The sequence below is a fragment of the Odocoileus virginianus genome, chromosome 9 (assembly GCF_023699985.2).
Source record: "Odocoileus virginianus isolate 20LAN1187 ecotype Illinois chromosome 9, Ovbor_1.2, whole genome shotgun sequence".
NCBI classification, from domain to species: Eukaryota; Metazoa; Chordata; class Mammalia; order Artiodactyla; family Cervidae; genus Odocoileus; species Odocoileus virginianus.
In genome coordinates this window covers 1,925,884-1,949,539 of record NC_069682.1, presented here as the reverse complement: position 1 = coordinate 1,949,539, position 23,656 = coordinate 1,925,884, and the positions used below count along the sequence as shown (strand labels likewise).

At 40.0% G+C, this 23,656-nt stretch overlaps 1 protein-coding gene across 5 annotated transcripts in view; it reads left to right on the top strand.

Moving 5' to 3' along the window:
- Positions 1-23,656, top strand: part of PAK5 (p21 (RAC1) activated kinase 5) — a 399,298-nt gene that overhangs the window by 337,101 nt on the left and 38,541 nt on the right. For all 5 annotated transcript variants that reach the window (XM_070471882.1, XM_070471884.1, XM_070471883.1 and 2 more), the window contains exon 4: positions 20,509-21,291. In XM_070471882.1, coding sequence (XP_070327983.1) covers positions 20,509-21,291 — 783 coding nt within the window. The remainder of the gene's footprint in view (positions 1-20,508; positions 21,292-23,656) is intronic.

The window sequence follows — 23,656 nt, the reverse complement described above, 5'->3', positions numbered from 1 at the left end:
GTCCCACTGCTGGGCATACACAGCAAGGAAACCAGAATTGAAAGAGACACGTGTACCCCAATGTTCATTGCAGCACTGTTTATAATAGCCAGGACATGGAAGCAACCTAGATGTCCATCAGCAGACAAATGGATAAGAAAGCCGTGGTACATATACACAATGGAATATTACTCAGCCATTAAAAAGAATACATTTGAATCAGTTCTAATGAGATGGAAGAAACTGGAGCCTATTATACAGAGTGAAGTAAATCAGAAAGAAAAAGAATAATACAGTATATTAATGCATATATATGGAATTTAGAAAGATGGTAATGATGACCCTATATGTGAGACAGCAAGAGACACAGATGTACAGAACAGACTTTTGGACTCTGTGGGGGAAGGCAAGGGTGGGATGATCTGAGAGAATGGCATTGAAACATGTAAATTATCATATGTGAAATAGATCACCAGTCCAGGTTGGATGCATGAGACAGGGTGCTCAGGGCTGGTGCACTGGAATGACCCAGAGGGATGGGATGGGCAGGGAGGTGGGAGGGGGGTTCAGGATGGGGAACACATGATTGATTCATGTCAATGTGTGTTGAAAACCACTACAATATTGTAAAGTAATTAGCCTCCAATTAAAATAAATAAAATTTTTTTAAAAAGGAAAAAAAAATCTTAACCATGTGGGTGTGCTGGCTGGATGGCTGGGTTCAGATGCACAGTTTTCCTACTTACTGGGTCAAGCTTCAGTTCCACATCTGTAAAATAGGGAGGATAATAGTATGGCCATCATAGAGTTGTTATGAAGATTAAATACAGAAGGAAACAGAGAGGGTGGAGAGAAGGAGAGTGAAAGGTAAGGGAGTTAGAGAAGGCCAGGATGGGGAAGAAGAATAAAGAAGACGAGACCGGCGCTTCACAGGAGCGGGTCACCTTTAAGGAGGGACAAGGGGCGGCAGTCAGGTCACTGGGCTGCTGCACCAAGTCGAGACGAGAGCAGGTGTGCATAGAAAACATGTGTGTGCGGGGACACAGCACTCTGAGGGGGTCTGTTCTTCCTCATGATTATTTCTGATTCGTTAGCTGTCAACAACTGGGGCCAGGAACTCCTGAGACCGGCCGGAGACTGGGATCGGCTGGGAGCTGAACGTAATCAATCTTAATGTCCATTCCTTTCTTCTGGGGAGAAAGTTCTCTATTCTGTGTAGAATGGTGGGGAGGACCTGGAGGGGAGCTTTAACTCCAGGCTATTTTGAGCCGTGCAGCTTTCCTTCAGAGAGGGACCCTTAAACCGTGTGTAACGTGTCAAAAGCACTAGAAAGTCTAGACAAACAACCTGAATCCAGAAGCTGCTTGGAGACAGTGTCTTGGGATGGTCACGGCGTCTGGGTCCAGAGGGTGTGGGCTGACCACATGCAGGAGGAACGCTGGCCAGTCACAGAGAACGGTGTGGAAAGCAGGCCCGACTCTCCCTCTGGGAAGAAGCCCTGTGTGCACTGCAGACCAAACCCTCAGGAGCTGTGAGGTGCTGATTCTCTGATTAGAGTAGGGTAGGACTTGAAGCCTTTGGGCAATGAGGTGGCATAAGAAGGGATCACAGAAACGGGAGGAAAAACAGAGGAGAAGGAGCAAATGCAGCTCAAGAAAATGGACGGCTACTTCCTCCCCAGCAGGTAAAGCCAGCTGCTGCTCACCTGTCCCGGCCTCCCCACCCACAGGCACCTCCTACGAGAAGCCACAGAGGGTCCTTCCCTACGGGTTCCATCTACCCAGAAAGCCATTATGTCATTGGCCAGGTAGCTAGCTGTCCAGGGTTTTGGCTACTTTTGTGTTAATATCTAGAAGTGGCTGATTTTTTTCTCCTGGTCACTATACCTGCCAGCCTTCTATGCTTTGTGATGCTTCTGTGTTGAAAGTGGTCCCATCCAGCTTCCTGGATGTCAAGACCAAATAGGGTAAAATAAATCAACTTGGCTTTCCCATCAAAGACACCTCTGTCTCAACCATCTGTGACTTAGAGGAATAGGAAATAAAGTGCATACATGTTATTTTTCTTTTGTTCATTTCCTTGCTTGCTTTTTTTTTGTTTTGTTGTTTTCTTTTCTGGTTAAAGACTAGATTAAGTAAATGCTAATTTTAGCTTGTAAAGTGAAAGTGAAAGTAAAGTCGCTCAGTCGCGTCTGACTCTTTGTGACCCCTTGGACTATACAGTCCATGGAATTCTCCAGGCCAGAATACTGGAGTGGGTAGCTGTTCCCTTCTCCAGGGGCTCTTCCCAACCCAGAGATCTAACCCACATCTCCCGCATTGCAGGTGGATTCTTTATCAGCTAAGCCACCAGGGAATCCCAAGAATACTGGAGTGGGTAGCCTATCCCTTCTCCAGGGGATCTTCCTGACCCAGGAATCAAACTCGGGTATCCTGCATTGCAGATGAATTCTTCACTAGCTGAGCTAGCAGGGAAGCTCTCCCCTGCCCCCATTTTTTGGCCTGGAAAAGCTCTAATTCATATCAATTCAGGCAAGATGAGAAATTTCTTGGATTAAGTTGAAATTATTCCCCAAAAGGAAAGCAAACTTTGGTTGATAAAGAGGGTCTTTTCTGCATTTTGCTCAGATGTTGTGGTCATGTTTGACCGATTTGAAGCTGCTCTGAAATCTCAGCTCTGTCAAATGTTGGATGTAAACCAAGCTTTTTACTAGCTACCAATCTATCATGGAAAAGTCCTCCAGTGCAAAACGATTAGAATGAACTGCAAAAGAAATGTTTAGGTTCTGAGGAGCTAATTGACAAGTCAACCTGAAGCTTTATCCATAAAGCTCTATCCATACAGATGGCAGGTGAGGTCTGTACCAGGCTCATCCCAGGCACCTGGGGCTCTGCTCCACCTGAATACAATGGGGCTAGCCAAGGGCAGCAAGATTCCCTAGATCTCGTACTAAGGGGTTGTGGAGCAAAGCCTTTGAATTCAGACATTCCTGGAATTTAATCCTGACCTGACCGCTGTATTAGTCAAGCAGACACGTTAAAGCCTCTGCTTGCATGCATTCAGCAACATTCCGATGGCCAAAGCAAACCCCATGACCAAGCTCAAAGTCAGTGGATTGGGGATATGTCTTCCACATACTGTACTGATAGACACTGAAAAGTCATATACAAAGGGTTGACTTTATAATCATTACAAGGAGGCGGGTGAAGAATTGAAACAGTATTTCATCTATTACCACCATTAACAAGCACAAAACCTTGATAATTTCTCTTCTGTCATTTTTAAGGCAAGTGCTTGCTACCTAGCGCTGCTGAGAAGACAGAAGCAGTAGGTGGAAGATAGCATGTAGTGAGTGATTAATGAAGGGACCTTGATCGTTGTGGAATCTGCCCTTTCCCTTTAAACTGCTTTTCTCTCCTGATCTCTTCTCCACCATCCCAACAGCAGCATGTCGCTCCTTCAATTCTTGAATTCTCCTGCCTGACCTCTTCTCATTTCCAGAACTGATTCAAATATTACAGTTGCGCATGAGGCTAGGGAAATGTGAGCTTCTTTGCAGACTCTCCCTTATGTTTCTGTTGCAGAAACCAGTACTCGGGAAACCAAGCACCACACTGGAAGAGCTGGAGAGCTCAAGTTTATTACACGGGCGGGCCCAGAGGAGTTAACACTCCAAACTCTGAGCCCGAACAAAGGGGTTACAGAGTTTTCATAGACAGACTGTAGTGGGCAACACTAGCTGCTAATAGGCTGGTTTAAACTAAGGGGTTTCACGTGTGCATGAACAGTGGTCAAGATGGGGAGGGGGATGTCTGACCTTTACATGGACAGGCATGATTAAGCAGGTTTGCAGAGGCTGGGCAATTGCAAAGAGCAGGACAAGGGTGAGTGAGATAATCTCCAGTTCCTAGTATTGTAAGTCCCCACTTCTGAGACTACGTGACCTACGTGATCTAGACTTTGCAAGGGGCAAGCTGAGTTACAGAGGCAGAAGGAGAAGGAGGTTATGTAAAATTTTAACTTTTCCTCTTCATTTCGACTGTGGGAAAGATAGATTGAGATCCAGATATCAGCTTTATGATTGTGAAGCCCCATTTACTAATGAGGCCTCATACACTGATCAGATTGGGACTGCTGACCTGTAGACAAGACATTCTGGGTTCTTAACACATGGAAGCAGAAGAATATCCATGCCATGCAGACAGAAGATTGTACAGAACAATAAAGAGAAGGGCCCTCGAGCCATGCATGTTCCCTAACCCTTCTCCTTTACCCTCAATCAGATAAGCCATGCTCCCTGCCACATGCAGACAAGAGCTTAGCAAAAGCAAGAGAAGGAAAGTATTGTTCCAGTGGAAGACCCATCATGGAAACACCAGGACAGGGGATAAGCAGTTTCCCTAACAACTTGTTTAACAAATGAGGAAGATTAATCCCTTGCTGGGAGCCTTCTTAGTAGTCATCTATTATCACAAATAATATTGTGTAACAAAGCACTCCAAAACCAAAGAGCTTAAAACATGCTAAAACTACAACATGTTCCTGAAAGAAATTACAGAAGACATAAATAAATGGAAAGATATCCTGTGTTAATGGACTGGAAGACTCAGTATTGTTAAGGTGACCATACTACACAAAGTGATCTATAGATCAATGCAGTCCCTATCTAAATCTCACTAGTGTTTTTTGCAAAAATTGAAAAACCTATCCTGAAACTCATATGGAATCTTAAGGCACTCCAAATAACTGAACAAAATTGGGGAATTTACACTTAGTTATTTCAAAACTTACAAAGCAATAAAAATTGCAATAATGAAAGCTAAAGTATAGAGCTGGCATCAGCATAGACATCTAAACCAATGGAATAGAATATAGAACCCAGAAACAAACCCGCACATTTTTGGTTAAGTGATTTTTAATAAGGGTGTCAAGATCTTTGAATGGGGAGATAACAATTTTTTAGCAAATGGTACTGAGAAAACTGGATATCCACATGCAAAAGAAGGAATTTAGAGGTTTACCTTATACCATATATAGAAATTAATTCAAAATGAATGAAAGATATAGACATAAGAGCTAAAACTATAATACACTTAGAAGAAAATATAACAGAAAAGCTTTATGACTTTGTATTTGTCAGTGACTTCTTGGATATAACACAAAAAACAGATGTACCAAAAACAAACAAACAAAAAAAGCTGGATTTATAAAAATCTTGTATGTCAAAAGACACTACCAATAGAGTGAAAACACAAGCCAGAAATGTGATAACATATTTGAAAAGCATTTGTCTAAGGAAATAATATCTGGAATATACAAAGAACTCCAAATAAACAACAACAAAACAACATAAAGATGGGCAAAGGTCCATCCATGTCTCTACAAATGACTCCGTTTTGTTCCTTTTTATATGTACCACATCTTCTTTATCCTGTCATACAGAGCAAAACAAGTCAGAAAGAAAAAAACAAATGTCATATATTAACATATATATGTTGAATGTAGAAAATGTTATTTGCAAAACAGAAGTAGAAACACAGAGAGAGCAAACTTACGGACACCATGGGAAAGGGAGACTGGGCGAATTGGGAGACTGGGATTGACATATACGCACTACTGATACTGTGTATAAAATAGATAAATAATGAGCATCTACTGTATATTTCAGGAAACTCTACCTAGTGCTCCATAGTGACCTCAATGGGAAGAAAATCCCCAAAAGGGGATGTATACATACATATACACACATATATTATACATATGCATGTGTACATACATCTAGCTGATTCACTTCACTTTACAGAAACTAACACAATACTGCAAAACAACTATACTCCAATAAAATTAATTTTTAAAAAAGAATGGGAAAAAATGGGCAAAAGGACTTGAATAGACATTCTCCAAAGAAGATATACAAATGGCTGAGTTCACAAAAACCTGTTCAACATCACTAGTCATCACTGGGGAAAATGCAAATCAAAACCACAATGAGGGACTTCCCTGGCAGTCCAGTGGTTAAGACTTTGACTTCCAATGTACGGGGTGCAAGTTCAATCCGTGGTCAGGGAACTAACTTCCACATGCCACCTAGGCAAAAGGCCAAAACATTAAAAAAAAAAAAAAAAAAGAACCATATTTTTCAATAAAGACTTCAAAATCTGTCCGTGTAAAAAAAAAATTAAAAAATCTCAATGAGATACCCCTTCATATTCTTTAGGATGACTATTATAAAATTTTTTAAATAAATAATACAAAAATTTGCCAGGATGTGGAGAAATTGGAACCCTCATACATTGCTAATGAGAATGTAAAATAATGTAGCTGCTCTGGAAAAGAGTTTGGTGCTTACTCAAAAGTTAAAACTAGACTTACCATGTGAAACAGCAATTCTTTTTATTTTTAATTGAAGGATAATTGCTTTACAGTACTGTGAAACAGCAATTGTTAATGTTCAGTTCAGTTCAGTCACTCAGTCATGTCTGACTCCTTGCAACCCCATGGACTGCAGCACACCAGGCTTCCCTGTCCATCACCAACTCCCAGAGCCTACTCAAATTCATATCCATCTTGTCGGTGATGCCATCCAACCATCTCATCCTCTGTCATCCCCTTCTTCTACTGCCTTCAGTCTTTCCCAGCATCAGGCTCTTCTCCAATGAGTTGGTTCTTCACATCAGGTGGCCAAAGTATTGGAGTTTCAGCTTCAGCATCAGTCCTTCCAATGAACACCCAGGACTGATCTCCTTTAGGATGGATTGCTTGGATCTCCTTGCATTCCAAGGGACTCTCAAGAGTCTTCTCCAACACCACAGTTCAAAAGCATCAATTCTTTGGTGCTCAGCTTTTTTGTAGTCCAACTCTCACATCCATACATGACTACTGGAAAAACCATAGCTTTGACTAGACAGACCTTTGTTGCCAAAGTAATGTCTCTATTTTTAATATGCTGTATAGGTTGGTCATAGCTTTCCTTCTAAGGAGCAAGTGTCTTTTAATTTCATGACTGCAGTCACCATCTGTAGTGATTCTGGAGACCAAAAAAATAAAGTCTGTGACTGTTTCCATTGTTTCCCCATCTATTTGCCAGGAAGTGATGGGACTGGAGGCAATGATCTTAGTTTTTTGAATGTTGAGTTTTAAGCCAGCTTTTTCACCCTTCTCTTTCACTTTTATCAAGAGGCTCTTTAGTTCTTCTTCACTTTCTGCCATAAGGGTGGTGTCATCTGCATATCTGAGGTTATTGATATTTCTCCTGGCAATCTTGATTCCAGCTTGTGCTTCATCCAGCCCAGCATTTCACATAATGTACTCTGCATATAAGTTAAATAAGCAAGGTGACAATATACATCCTTGACATACTCCTTTCCCGATTTGGAGCCAGTCTGTTGTTCCATGTCTGGTTCTAACTGTTGCTTCCTGTCCTGCATGCAGATTTCTCAGGAGGCAGGTTAGGAGCTCTGGCATTCCCATCTTTTTAAGGATTTTCCACAGTTTGTTGTGGTCCACACAGTCAAAGGCTTTGGTGTAGTCAATAAAGCAAAAGTAGATGTCTTTCTGGAACTCTTGATTTTTCAATGATCCAGCAGATGTTGGCAATTTAACATCTGGTTCCTCTGCCTTTTCTAATCTAGCTTTAACATCTGGAAGTTCATAGTTCACGTACTGTTTAAGCCTGACTTGGAGAATTTTGAGCATTACTTTGCTAGCATGTGAGATGAGTGCAATTGTGCGGTACCTTGAACATTCTTTGCCATTGCATTTCTTTGGGATTGGAATGAAAACTGACCTTTTCTAGTACTGTGGCCAATGCTGAGTTTTCCAGATTTGCTGGCATATTGAGTGCAGCACTTTCACAGCATCATCTTTTAGGATTTGAAATAGTTCAACTGGAATTCCATCACCTCCACTAGCTTTGTTCTTAGTGATGCTTCCTAAGACCCATTTGACTTTGCATTCCATGACATCTGGCTCTAGGTGAGTGATTACACCATCATGGTTATCTGGGTCATGAAGATCTTTTTTGTATAGTTCTTCTGTGTATTCTTGCCACCTCTTCTTAATATCTTCTGCTTTTTTTTTTAGCTCCATACCATTTCTGTCCTTTATTGTGCTCATTTTTCCATGAACTGTTCCCTTGGTATCTCTAATTTTCTTAAAAATTTTCTTTTGCAAAAAGGCAAAATGGCTGTCTCATGAGGCCTTACAAATAGCTGAGAAAAGAAGAGAAGCTAATGGCAAAGGAGAAAAGGAAAGATATACCCAGTTGAATGCAAAGTTCCAAGGAACAGAAAGGAGAGATAAGAAAGCCTTCCTCAGTGATCAGTGCAAAGAAATAGACGAATACAACAGAATGGAAAGACTAAAGATTTTTATTTTTATATACCATCAAAGATATTCAAAGTAGGAACTCAGATATTTGTTCACTGATGTTCATAATAGCATTATTTGAAAGCCAAAAGGTGATCCATCAATAGGTGGATGGATAAGCAAAATGGTATATACATATAATAGGATATTATTCAGCTTTAAAAAATGAAATTCTGGCACATGCTACAACATGAGCCTTGAACTCATTATGCTAAGTGAAATAAGCCAGACACAAAAAGACAAATATTGTATGATTCCACTTATATGAGAGACAAAGAATAGGTGAATTTCTGGAGACAGAAAGTAGATTCGAAGTTACCAGAGACGGGGGGGAGGCAGACAGGGAGTTATTTTTTAATGGGCACAGTTTCTGTTTGGGATGATGAAAAAATTCTGGAAATGCATACTGGTGATGGTTGCATAACAATGTGAATTTGCTAATACCACTGAATTATGCACATGGTTACAATGGTAAATTTTATATTTTATGAGTTTTTTTAAGAGCTGAGAACGCAAGCACTTGCTGTTCCTCTCAGTTCTGCAAGTTGGCAGTCTGAGCTCTGCTCAGCTGGCAGGGCTTCTGGCCTCATCTGGGTCTGCTCATACAGTCGAGCGGGCTGTAGGGTGGCTGGCCTGGGATGTCCTCAGCTGCGATCCCGCATCTTTGCTCCATAAGTCTCATTCCCCAGGCTATCTCAGGCTTGTTAAGTGGACAGGGTCCAAAGCTGCACAGCCTCTAGACATGTAGGCTTGGATAGGCATAACATCACTTTGTCTGCACCCTTTTGGCCAGAGCAAGTCATGCAGCCAAACAGGCTGAGAAACAGATGCCATCTTCTGATGAGAGGAACTGCAGAGTCACATTGAAAAGGACCTGGATACAGCCAGGAGAGGAGAATTAGTATCATTTTGCACCAACCTACCACAATCTGACATTGTTGGTACAGAACATGTCAGGACACCAAATGATTTGGGGCTCACATATCTAACCTAGGAGTTGTTTAAAATAGAGGGTCAGTGCCTGTTCTAGGAATTTAATAGTATAGGAAAGTATACACACTCTACCGTTAGCACACATAATTTTCTCTCCCAGGCATTAAGCATCTGTCAGATTATTTTTCAATCAAGACAATTCCTTTGCAAACTTGGTGCTTTGTATTAGCTGTAACTCTTGAGAGCAGCTGGAATGTGGAGAGAGTCTTCAAAGTAACAGAATTTTTGATCTGGAAGGAAGCCAGGCAAATCTCAGCACAAAGGGAGCGGTAGACCCAGCAAAGTAAAGTAGCTTGACAAAGGCTTCATAATTGCCCCATGACAGAATTTGGATTAGAACCCGGGTTGCTGAACTCATCTCCCACGCTCTCTCTAGGACATAGTGGTGATCTCATTTTTCTTAGAATATACAAACCTCAGCTCAGTCATCTAAGGAACTTGATCTGTTCTTTAGGACTTTGCAACTTAAAATTGTCTTTCAGACCATCAGACTTACTGAAGAGCTTGTTTGAAAGTCAGGATTTTGTGCCCTATGTAAGAACTGCTGAATTAGAGTCAGCAAGTTAACAGTTTTGCAAGCTCTTGATGAAAGTGAAAGAGGAGGGTGAAAAAGTTGGTTTAAAACTCAACATTCAGGAAACTAATGTCATGGCATTGGGTCCCATCACTTCATGGCAAATAGATGGGGAAACAGTGGAAACAGTGACAGAGTTTATTTTCTTGGGCTCCAAAATCACTGCAGATGGTAACTGCAGCCATGAAATGAAAAGACGCTTGCTCTTTGGAAGAAAAGCTATGACCAACCTAGACAGCATATTAAAAATAGAGACATTACTTTACCAACAAATGTCCGTATAGTCAAAGCTATGGTTTTTCCCGTAGTCATGTATGCATGTGAGAGTTGGACTATAAAGAAATCTGAGCGCTGAAGAATTGATGCTTTTGAGCTGTGGTGTTGGAGAAGACTCTTGAGAGTTCCTTGTACTGCAAGGAGATCTAACCAGTCCTTCCTAAGGGGAATCAGTCCTGGATATTCATTGGAAGGACTGATGCTGAAGCTGAAACTCCAACACTTTGGCCACCTGATGTTAAGAACTGACTCATTGGAAAAGACCCTGATGCTGGGAAAGATTGAAGGAGGTAGGAAAAGGGCACAACAGAGGATGAGATGGTTGGATGGCATCACCAACTCGATGGACATGAATTTAAGTAGGCTCCAGGAGTTGAAGATGGACAGGGAAGCCTGGTGTGCTGCAGTCCATGGGGTCACAAAGAGTCAGACACAACTGAGCAACTGAACTGAACTGAACTGATACAGTATGCAACTTTCTGTACAGAGCCTGACAATGCACGTGGTCACTGGGCATTTTAGGTTCCATCATGTGGCTCTGGCATCTCCTGGCAACTTCTGAGAGTATCCTGTTAGATCTTCTCTGTCCACCTGACAGACAGGAAAATAAAGAGAAGAAAAAATATTTGTTTGTAAATATGGCTTGGAGGGACACACATCAAAACCTGCTCATGTTCCTTGGGTGACGGTTGGTCTGATGGTCCATTTAGGTTCGAAGGGTGCAGGGAAATGTGGCCCCTGGCTGAGGACAGCCTTGCAACAGTAAGGTTACCCTGCAGAAAGGGAGCACATATTTTTGGTGGTTACCTAGCAGATCTGTTAATACCACATTAATCAAGAATACCAATATCCAAGCTCATTGGTTTGTGGGAAGGGGACTCTGCCTTACTTCATTTGAAATTTATTTTCAAACTTTTATTTTCAAATTTTTTTAATTTTCTTTTTTGACTGTGCCACATGGCATGCAAAATCTTAATTCACCTACCAGGGATCAAACCTGTGTGCCCTTCAGTGGCAACGTGGAGTCTTAACCACTGGACCACCAGGGAAGTGCTTAAATTTTTATTGTGAAATACTTTTCTTAAAAACGGGTACTGAACACCTCTTATGTCCCATCTCACAGCTTTTAGGCCAACCCTTCTTCCTCTGGCCATTGCTAAGGCGTACTACTGCCACCTCGGTTGAACCACTTACCTCTGCTTTCGAACCTGGTGGTTTTTTACTGCTGAGAATTGAGCCCTCACTGTCCACAGACAACCAGTGTGAAAGCATGTCTCACCCCTTTCCCTGTTTACTCACCACGCTATCTACCCTTGACCTCACTTCCCAAAATAAAGGGCTCACATGCCGGTCATTGTCTCAGCTCTGCGTTTCAGGAAACCAGGCTAAGACGAGAATATAGCACATGGAGAGCTTAAAGAAAATAATACTCAATTCTCACATCTCTTGCTCAAGAAATATTGTGGAATATTGTCTCATTCATCTCCAAGTGCTCCCTGCACCTGGAAATGATTTTTGGTTTCATTCAATGAATAAATTAATGGGCAGAGATACTTCCATAAACTAAACTGCTACCTAGACACTAGAACCAAAAAATGGCTAGCAAATAGCAGTTAAGTTCTCAACTATGGTACTCATAGTCTCAAACTGACTTAAATACAAACATAAAACCCTTCTAACTATTAACTCTGGACAAACTGACTTCAGTTTACTTCAGCCTGGCTGCCTTGCATGTTGCAAGCAGCAAGAACTAGGGCTATAAGCTATACATTTGCTTTACCAAGTTAGCAATAAATAGGAGGTCACCATTGGGGGTTATCCTTGTATGAACTGATGACTAAATGTGTCAGATTTTTTTGGGCTTTCAAAGGCAGAGAAAATCCAATTACTCTAATGATAAAATCTTGATCTCTACAAAATTCACAGAACCTACCTTAGATGCATTCTGTTAATACTTTTTTAATATTCTCCGTTGAACATAATATTTTTAGTAAAGGAATTTGTTTATTTGGCTTTTTCATGATTAAGACTATTGCATAATTTATTTAAAATGTCTTTAATGGTTAGAAACCCTCATCACCTCCTCTGCTCTGAAATACCCTGCCCTAATTCTCATATTTTGCAGGACTATGTGATTCTCAACTAACTCACCTAATTAGCATCACTCTCTGTGGTTACCAAAAAAAAGTGTGTGCAGAAAACTGAAAGAAGTTAGAAGATGTGAGTTCTTTTGATGTTAAAAAAACAGCCAACATTTCTCCCTATAAGGATGAAAGTATATCAGATCTGTTTGTTTGTTGTGATTATGTACCCAGCTGTTTCTAGCCATATTCCTTAGTGAAAACAAGGGAGTTGGTTCTCTGCAAAGAGGGTACGAGTTTAAATGGATTGTTTGAAAGTCAGTTATTTTCTAAGAGGTCCCAGCTTTTTCTTGACTCAGGGGACTGTCTGGCTTATTGACCTCCTGAGAAGTGTTTACCAGAAAGACACAATGAAACACACTCTTGAGGAGGATAGAAGTCATTGTTTTGAAAAAGAAATGTGAGGTCTTATTAGGGCAAAGCTGTTAATTACACACTTTATTATTGTCAGGGTTAATACAGTTTGTGAGAGCAGAGGCACTTTTTCATCTCTTCCCAGGATGAAGGGGAGACAGCTGTTCTTAGGGACAGATCCATTATAGCTTATCACTGGCCAGCAGCCTCAGAAAAGAGGACCATGAAATATGGCCCCTGTCACTGGGAGCCAGAGCTGACGGCGAGCTGGTCCAGGCACAGAGGAGAGACAATGAAAACCATGCCGTCAAACTCAAGTAGATTGGGTTGCATTGATTTTTAATGCCTGACTGTTCTGCAGTGTGAGATTTACTGGTACTCTTGCAGTTATTGTATTATTGATCTCTGCAAAACTGCACAATCTTGCTTTCATAAACATCAGATGCTGAAAGTAATAAAGAGTAGTTCTTACCATTTGAAGCCTGGTTAAACTGTGTTGTAAAATTCTGCATGTTTGGATTTCATTATCATCCCTTTGCCATTTAGGAGTCCTTTAAGGTGAAACCTGTGTCATGGAAACGCAGATTGCCTCGGGTTAAATGGTTTTTTCTGATTAAATAAGGTTATTATACCCTTCTTTTAAAAAAAAAAATTGGAGGACGAGTCAGCAATTTATTTTTAATGTTGATATTTTGTTAGCCCCTTCTTGTTAACACTGATTTAATAGTTTTCACTGAAGGAAAGAAAATTAAGAGGGATTTGTGTATACCATCAGTAAACATTTTCAAATGCTATAAAGGAGATCCAAGAAAATGCCTCAGGTAGACTATGCTTTCAGTTTTTGGAGTTTTGTTTGTTTTCACTGTAGATGAAATTTTCTTATTTCCAAATGTTTGCAGCCACACCTTCATTTCTGTGGTACTCAGCTTTTAATAACTCCAAGGCTTGGAACTTTACGGTAAGATAATGATGCTATTGAATATGTTCTAAAATGCTAAGATCTATTAAAGTCTTCATTTCAGTTAAACATAAATATTTCACTTCATAGGAAAGGCAAAAATATTGAGCAACTATAGCAATAACCAACCATAACATCAAAAAATGTACACAATAATGTACATAGTTACCGTTACTTATGTATTAATATATATGATATATTTAACACCATGCTATATATAATAATAAAATATTCATTATATATTTAATAGTGTATATATATATATATATTGCTGAATGCTATTATACTAAAAAGCATAATTTTTACTTTTATAAAAGTAACCCTGATTCTAGGAGAATCTGGAAAATACATAACACCATGGGTATGTCACCAAGTCCAAACTAAGTTCTGCTTACCACACAACAGGCCAATAAATTAGGAGACCAGTTGTTTGGAAGAGGAATAATAACTTTATTCAGAAAACCAGCAAGCAGAGAAGATGATGAAATAGTGTCCCAAAGCAACATTTTACCCAATTAGAATTCAGGCTTCTTTTATATTGAAAGGGGAGGGGGTGTGGTTGATTGTTGCAAACTTCTTGGTATCAGAATCCTTTGTTCTTCCAGCTGTCCAGGTAGGTCAGGTCATGATATTCCTATAAGCCTCCAGTAAGACAAATGTTAGTCTCTGTTCTGCAACTTTTTATCTCTATATAAATAGAAGAGTGTTATACTTTTAAAGGTCGGAGCCTCCAGAATGGGTTATCCTGTATATTTCTGGCTACAGGCAACATTCTTTTCCAGAAGGTGCTGAGCCAGCATGACTAAGCACAGGCAAGAGAGCACAGAGGCTTAAAGTAACAGACCAGCTAGGAGTCAGATTTGCTCTTCCCTACTACCAGTTCACAGTGTGAACTACAGGCTAGCAGCGGCCTCCCCTGGAAGCGCGTTTGAGATCCAGAGTCTCAGACCCCTCCTCAGACCTACTAAGTCATCATCTTGCTTTAATGCGGGTTTTGGTGATTCGAGTGCACCTTCAAGTTTGAGAAACACTGGTCTGAAATACAAACCACCCTTAAGCTCCCAGTTAAATATTGAAAATCTCGTTTTATTAATTTTTGCAACTAGCCATTACATTTTTTAAAAAGCTACAAGTGCTAATCTTGACTTGAAAGGAAGTAGCCATTTAGTGCATATATAACAATTGGTATTAATTTGAGGTTCAACTGTTTAAATTCAAGACATTCATAATTAATAGTTTTTTAGTCTGCTACATCAATTATCCTTTTTATCCAGGTATACAAAGCTGAGATTTATTTCTTCTTTATGTTGTTTGCAGCTTCTTTTTTTCCTAAATTACTATCAACCTAGCTTAAAAGTAAATTCTACCCATAAAATAGTGATGTGACTACCTTTACTAGTACTTACTGTATGCCAGGAATCATGCCAACTGCTCCACACATGTTATTTCATTAAATCATCACATTAACCCTATGAGGCAAGGATTTATTCTTTCCATTTTACGAATTAAGAGACTGTGACTTAAAAGGTTATAAGGTAAAGTAATTTGCCCAATATCACAAGGCTGAGAAGTCCTGTGAGCCTGAGATTCAAAACAGAGATAATAAATACATGCTACTTGGTTTTTAAAAAACTATTTCTTACTCAGTGAATAGTATTTATTTTTTTCTTTTAAATAGCATTCAGCTCATAGCAATATTAATATTTCTTCTTCCATATTAACAAATGCATAGAATTCTGTTTATTGGATTTAGATGATAATTTTCCATGTAAACTGAACATACTGTGGCTATTCAATGACAAATGCACAGAAACAGTGAGCTTCCCAATTCTAAGGTCATAGATTAATTTATATGCTGAAACAGTGACCCTCTAATCCCCACAGAAATCTAATCCACACATACCAGGCAATAAAAAAAAAACTGTGGAATAGTTGTTTTTGATTGTTTGGGTTTTACTTTTTCAAATGTAAAATATTTATAGATCAATTAATGAGAGAAAAATCTATCCCAAATTATGTTATTGCTTAGTCATTTAAAAAAAATCTTTACAGATAGTATAGATATAGATATTACAGATATCTATTATATCTATCTACAGATATCACTCTCCAGATAGGTGGAAGGATGAGTGGATAGGTGGATGAATGGCTGGATGGATGGAGAAGATAGATGCTCTTTTTGTCAACTACATTCTTTTCTTTCAGTATTCTCCAGAACTGGAGTTAGTTTCAAGTCTGCCCATTCAAATCATTAGTGAACTTGTAAGGGTATTGGTGGAGAAATAGGGAGATTTGAGGACCCAGCAATTTCAAAGAAAGAGTTCAATAATGTTCTGATCCTAAGGAGTCACATCATACAGAGAAGGCTTTTCTTCTTCTTCTTCTTCTTCTTCTTCTAAATATCTGTGTCCTGGTAGGGAATTTCCAAGTCCAGCCCTCAATATAGTCATTTATTAATTTGCTGAAAATGAACCAACATGTTTTCTGGATATAAATTCCAAAGGCAAGTGATTGTGATGCAAATTTGAGCAGGGGACATTTCTTCTGTGATTATACTGTATCCTGATGGCCTTAAATATGGCGGCATTGTAACACTTCCTGATCATCTCTGTACCTCAGTCACTCAGTAAGTGAGAATTTACACATGTTGTTCTCTCCTAGATCTAGCTTATAAATTCTCCTCTTCCTGAAAACTTTCCAAGATTTTTAGTTGGATTTCTCTGATCTTTCCTTTACTCTATAACCCTCACCTTTTAACTTACTTTCACAGATGAGTTGTATTTAAACATTCTAAATTCATTTTCTATTTGCACATTTGTGTCCACCCAAAGGCAGTCTGTTTAATGACAGTATCAGTGCGTTTTAAAACTGCTTTTTAATCCCTCACATCCTCCATCACCCTCTACATTTCCAGAGGCCTCAGGGAAGTAACTAGTAAGGGGGAAAGCTAGAATGAACCACATGGTACTAGATTAGAATTAGAGACATCCATCTGAATTAGTGTTAAGTTTACTGTAGATGGAGATGAATGGGTAGAATTATAGATATGTGTGTGTGCATGGGTCACTTTACATGTGACTGTTTCATGGCTCTATTCACTGAAGGGGCTTGGAGGCAGTGACAGCCGGTAGCAGTGTGCACACCAGTGGCCAGGCACTGGCTTCTAACACTGTCCAATAGCAGGAGCCAGGGCACCTTGGGGAAACAGCCGATTTTAGGGCAGGGACAGAGAAAATACAAGGCAAGCTTAGGTTATTTAAGGTACTTTCTGGCACTATCAGAGTGCCAGAAAGTAAGCAAATGATCAAAAAATAAAACAATTGGGCCTTGTCATAGGGACACAGCAGCCAGTCTCAAAGAACTCTTAATAACCAAAGCTGAAATGAAACAACAAAGCAACAAAGTACAGGTAACCTTCAGAGATATTCCAAGTTCAACTCCAGACCACGATGATAAAGCAAATACTGCAGTTAATCAAGACCTACACATTTGTTGATCTCCCGGTGCATATAAAAATGATGTTTATGCTATACTGTAGTCTATTAAGTGTACAATAGCATTAAATCTAAAAACAATTATGCCTAAAAGTATTTTAATTTTAAAATACTTTATTGGTGAAAAATGCTAACGATCATCTGAGCCATCAGTGAATTATAATCTTGATTGCTGGTAGATAGTTTGAAATATTTCGAGAATTACCAGAATGTAACACAAAGGCAAGAAATGAGAAAATGTTGTTTGAAAAATGGTGCCAGTAGACTTGCTTGAGGAGATTGCCACAAACCTTCAATTTGTAAAAAAAACAAAAAACAAAAAGAAATATGCAAAGCACAATGAAGTGAAGCACAATAAAAATGAAGTATGCCTATATTAAATTATAACCCAAAGTATTGTTCAGTTGCTAAGTTGTGTCCAACTCTTTAAGACCCCATGGACTGCAGCATGCCAGGCTTCTCTGTCCTTCACTATCTCAGAGTTTGCTCAAATTCATGTCCATTGAGTCAATGATACTATCTAACCATCTCATCCTCTGCTGCCCCCTTCTCCTTTTGCCTTCAGTCTTTCCCAGCACCAGGGTCTTATTCAATGTGTTGCCTCTTTGCATCAGGTGGCAAAAGTATTGGAGCTTCATCTTCAACAACAGCCTTTCCCATGAGTATTCAAGGTTAATTTCCTTTAGGATTGACTGGTTTGATCTCTTGAGGTCCAAGGGACTCTCAAGAATCATCTGCAGCACCACAGTTCAAAAGCATCAATTCTTTGGCACTCAGCCTTTCTTATGGTCCAGCTCTCACATCTGGTTTGTGACTACTGAAAAAACCATAGCTCTGACTCTATACAGACCTTTGTTGGCAAAATGATGTCTCTGCTTTTTAATACTCTGTCTAGGTTTGTCATAGCTTTCCTTCCAAGGAGCAAGCATCTTTTAATTTCATGGCTGCAGTCACTATCCGCAGTGATTTTGGAGCCCAAGAAAATAAAATCTGTCACTGTTTCCACCTTTCCCCCATCTATTTGCCATGAAGTGATGGAACCAGATGCTATATCTTAGTTTTTTGAATGTTGAGTTTTAAGCCAGCTTTTATACTCTCCTCTTTCACCCTAGTCAAAAAACTCTTCAGTTCCTCTTCACTTCCTATCAAAGTATAAAACAAGTAAATATTCATGATTCTATCCCTACTGATTCAAATAAATGATATAAAAATGAAAATAAATAAATAGGGAAAGTGGGCAAGTGTCCTATGCAAAAGAATTCCAAGTATTTTATGTAGATACACCCTGTCAGGAAGGTAGATCTTGAGTGGACACCCCTTGAGTATGGGCTGCACTTAGTGACTTTCTTCCAAAGAGTGTAGTGGCGGGGGGGGGGGGGGGGGGGGTGGAGGGTGGGAGAAGGAGGAAAGCAAAACTTGACAGCGTGAACACCTGGCAACTATTACCACGGCCAGCTGATCAAGGTCAATGTCATCAGCGACAGCCATGCTGATGGTGTGTATCCTGGATATGATGTAATGAAATTGGTATATTACTCTGTGATCTTCCTTCCGTAAACCAATAACCCCAGTTTAAACATGAGAAAAATACCATATACGCCCAGTTGAGGGACATTCTGCACAATAACTGACCAGCACTCATTAAAATTGTCAGGGTCATCGAGGAAAGTCTGAGAATTACCGCATGTCTAAGGAGACAGGACGAATAAAGGTAGTGAGTAGACTGGATAGGACTCTGAAACACTAAGAAAAAAAATCTAATGATATCTTCATAAACTGTGGTAAACCAGTTTATGTTAATAGTAATGCAAGATGTTAACAATGGCACTAGCAACTTCCCTGAAGTTTCAGTGAGAATGGATACATCTGTATGGATGGCTGGGGCAATTGGCTATGCACCTGAAACCATCACAACATTGTTGATCACCTATACTCCAACATGGTTGGGTGCATGAGACAAGTGCTCGGGCCTGGTGCACTGGGAAGACCCAGAGGGATCGGGTGGAGAGGGAGGTGGGAGGGGGGACCGGGATGGGGAATACATGTAAATCCATGGCTAATTCATTTCAATGTATGACAAAAACTACTGTAATGATGTAAAGTAATTAGCCTCCAACTAATAAAAATAAATGGAAAAAAAAATAAAGTTAAAAAATGTGATTAATAAAAAACATTGGGACTAGGCGAGACATATATGAGACCTCTGTAGCTTCTCTGTTAATCTGAAAGTATTCCAGACTTAAACATTTATTTAAAAGAACAGGTGAAGACCAAGTCTTTAGTCCAGGACTGACTGAGGGGGGAAAAAAAGACTTGTCTTTCACTGTGGTGGTTGCAGAAGCACTGATCTATAAAACAAGGTCTAGGATGACTTTGACTTTTTCTTCCAATTTGAAATCTCTTGTACTAACTGAGATGGCTTTGAATTCCTTGCTACTTCCTCCACAAGCTATTTTCTCTTGCATTCCTGGAAGTCTGAAGTCACACTTTGTTCTTTGTTCTTTTATCCACCCCCGTCATATTTTACTGCAAACCTTGTCATTGTCAAGGTGCAGCTGGCGAGTTTTGTAAGTAGTTTCTGATTTGTTTCTGCTCCTGGCATTCATTCTGGTATTATTTAGGTTCATTAAAGGGAACATTTGGGCTTGGCACTTTGTCACTAAGGTTCAGGTACAACCACATCATTACCAAGCCATCCAAAGTTTGGCAGTGATGATACTGATGATACACCAACGGTCAAGATACCATTACAGTTATATCACATTTGATCACAAATTAAATCATACGAGTAATCTTCGTGCCACTCCCTATTTACAGCTTAGAAAATTTGCTCTTCTATGAAATCTGATAGCTTCAATTATTATGTGTCTTTCATAAAAAGGTAAAAAAAAGTGCACCTCTTTCTGAGTATGTTACTGTTTAAGTAACAATGGTTTTAATTTTGGAAGTAATCTGGATAATGAATGTAAAAAGCTAGTAAGTATACCTTGTATAAGCATAGAGTTATGAACTTAAAATTATAATCATCAGCTTATTGCTAGATAGCTAGGGTTTAGTGAAGAAGCAATGAACTGGCACATAAAACAGTGATACCCTATATATAGCCTTCTAAATGTTTTTTTTTGATATTTGATATCTCTATTGAGACAGGTAAGGAAGAATTTGCAATTTGAGACTATTGTTTAATATTTATTTCACCAGTCAAGAAAGCAAACAACCAACAGCCTTTTTTCCTTTATCTTTTTTAATGAAGTGTTCCTGGGGCCTATTTTCCTCTGTGGTTTAAACTGGATGGACTCAGGATAGGATTCTTCCATCAGTTTGAAAGTGTGAATTGTTTTCTTTAAACAGTGTCCCCTTTGTTATTCCCAGACAATCGTTAGAGGAAACAAGCCCTGCAAGGAGACCTCCATCAACGGCCTGCTGGAGGATTTTGACAACATCTCCGTGACCCGCTCCAACTCCCTGAGGAAGGAAAGCCCACCCACCCCGGACCAGGGAGCCTCCAGCCGGGGTCCGGGCCATCGGGAAGAAAATGGCTTTCTCACCTTCTCGCAGTATTCCAGCGAATCTGACAGCACTGCAGACTATGCGTCTGACAAGTACAGAGAAAAGAGTCTCTATGGAGATGATCTGGACCCGTTTTATAAAGGCAGCCACCCTGCCAGGCAAAATGGGCACGTATTGAAGATGCAACATGGGGAGGCCTATTATCCTGAGATGAAGCCTTTGCAGTCCGACAGAGCCAGATTTCCTGCAGACTATCATGCACACTTGGACTCACTGAGCAAACCCAGCGAGTACAGTGACCTCAAGTGGGGCTTCCAGAGAGCCTCGGGCAGCTCCCCTCTGGATTATCCGTTCCAGTTCACACCTTCTAGAACTGCAGGGACCAGTGGGTGCTCAAAGGAGAGCCTGGCATACAGCGAAGGTGAATGGGGACCCAGCCTGGATGACTATGACAGGCGGCCAAAGTCATCGTACCTGTGTCAGACGAGCCCTCAGCCTGCCATGCGGCAGAGGTCCCGGTCAGGCTCCGGGCTCCAGGAGCCCATGATGCCCTTCGGAGAAAGTGCATTTAAAACCCCCCAAGGACATTCCTACAGCTCCTACACGTACCCGCGCCTGTCTGAGCCTGCAGTGTGCGTTCCAAAGGTAACGTTCACGGCCTCCCTCCACAGCATGCAGGCCCTAACAAGGTGTGCTCCCGCCACCCTCTTAGCTGGATTCCAGAGCGCTGGTTAGTCTGTAAGTGAGAAGCGGTATCGAAACTCCATCTGGTTTCCATCCACCCCCCCAGGGCAGAGAATTTAGGACAAGGCACATTTGTTCATTAAAATCAAATCCTCTGGGGAGTTCCTACAGGCTTTCTGGGTTAAAGGGCAAAAGAAAATTTTTTTCAAAAGATATTTTGATATATGAGTGATAAATGTCATGTGCTTGTACGGCCCTATGTCTTGTGTTAAGGAGTATAGAGTTATAGACTGTTAGAGGGAATAATACAGTAGTTCCTCCACTCTGGTAAAGGTTACCCAGAACTGCCAACAAGGGGAAAAACGTCAGGGTAATGTGGTAAGTTTTTAATAAAGTTAAAACTTTATTAAAATTATTAAAAATTGTATTCAATTCAAGGGATTATCAGTATCTTGAGAGTATGTTCTTTCTACTAGTTTAGTGTTGACACGTTGTTTGTGTGTGTGCAACTTCAGGATGATAGATGGAATCTGGTTGCTTGGCCTTCCTTGGTGTGCTTTTTATTTTGTTTTCATTATTGTAATTTCTGTTTTAATATTTTTTTCTTAATGTTAACTGTTGCAAATTTGCTTTGAAATGTGGCTGGGCCATGATATCCCAAAGTTTGGGAACCACTGTTGGAGGAGTTACTGGCTTTGCAAAATACCTTGGAAAGTGTGCCAGCAGTTTATTTTCCCATAGTTAACTTAGAAATGTTTTTGCTACCTCCCTGCTACAACTAAGTGAAGATGGGCCATTTGGCTGTAAGCTCTAGATTACAGAGGTCTCAGGCCAGGTGAGGGAGACTTGGCTTCTAGAAGCATGATCATGGACGTTTGGAACCCAACACTGTCTCTTCAACAGCGTGGTGAGCTGTACAGTGAATCTTGGAGGGCAGGGCTGCCTGCATCGTCTGATTGATTATCAATGCCCAGTATTTTTCTTTGTTTATTATTTCTCATAAACATAATCCAAGATGTTGAAGTCTGTTAGGGACATGTTGAGAGTGACTTAAGCCATACTTTAGAAAAAGCAAAATAACTAATACTTTAGTTCCCAATATATTTAAAAATACATCCTAAAGAAATAAAGACCTGAAATATATACTGTCAACTAAAATTTAAATATTGAGAATGCTTTCCATCTCACTGTTATTTATTTGAACTCCCATGATGAAGGTATCATGACTGCCTTTTGCAATGTTCTCCCCAGGGCAATGGTTGGAAAGAGGTCTGTCTAACTAACCAAAGGGCAAAAGCTCTGGGAAGCCATATGCATGTGTCTTGATGCATGAGGTCATTTATGTAGTTTCCTGTGCACATCACCCAGCCCAAGGTTGTAGAGCATCACAGTTGTATAATGAACTAAGCAAATAAACACATTCTGTAGCTGAATCCAGTTACATTCTCTAGTTTGTGAATATCAGTGCTTACTTTAGGAATACATAATGTGATTTCTTTCAGCTTTACCAAGTTTATAATTGACAAAATTTTAAGATACTTGAAGTGTACAAGATGATGATCTGATTTACATATACACTGTGAAGGGATTTCCCTCGCTGAGTTAAGACATTCATCACCTCACATATTTACCTTTTGCTTATGTATGAGAAATTTAGTTTCTACTCTTTTAGCAGATTTCAATTCTACAATATAGTATGATCAACTAGAATCACCATGTGATACAATCCATCCTCAGACCTTAGAGCTGAACGTTTGTATCCTTTAACCAACTTCCTTTTCTCCACCTTCTAGACCCTGGCAACTACTTTTCTGTTCTCTGTTTCCATGAGTTTGACTTCTTCCTTTGTTTTCTAAAATCCCACATATAAATGATAACATTTGCAGTGGTTGCCATTCTCTGTATGGCTTATTCCACTTAGCATAATGCCCTTCAGTTTCTTCCATGTTATTGCAGATGTCAAGGTTCAAGATTGCCTTCTCCTGTAAGGCTGAAGAATATTCCTTTTTATATACATATCTTTGAATCATATTTTCTTGATCCATTCATTTGTCGATGGACACATAGATTGTTGTCTATGCTAATAATGTGGCAATGGGCATGGGAGTACAGATATCTTTTCCAGATAATGATTTTGTTTCCTTTGGATATATACCTGGAGGTAGGATTGCTGTATCACGTAGTAGTTCTACTTTTAATTTTTTGTACACTTCCTTACTGTTTTCCATTGTGACTGTCCCAGTGCACATGTCCACCAACAGTACACAAGAGTCCTTCTTTCTCCACATCCTCGTCGGTGGTGCTAATGGCAAAGAACTCTCCTGCC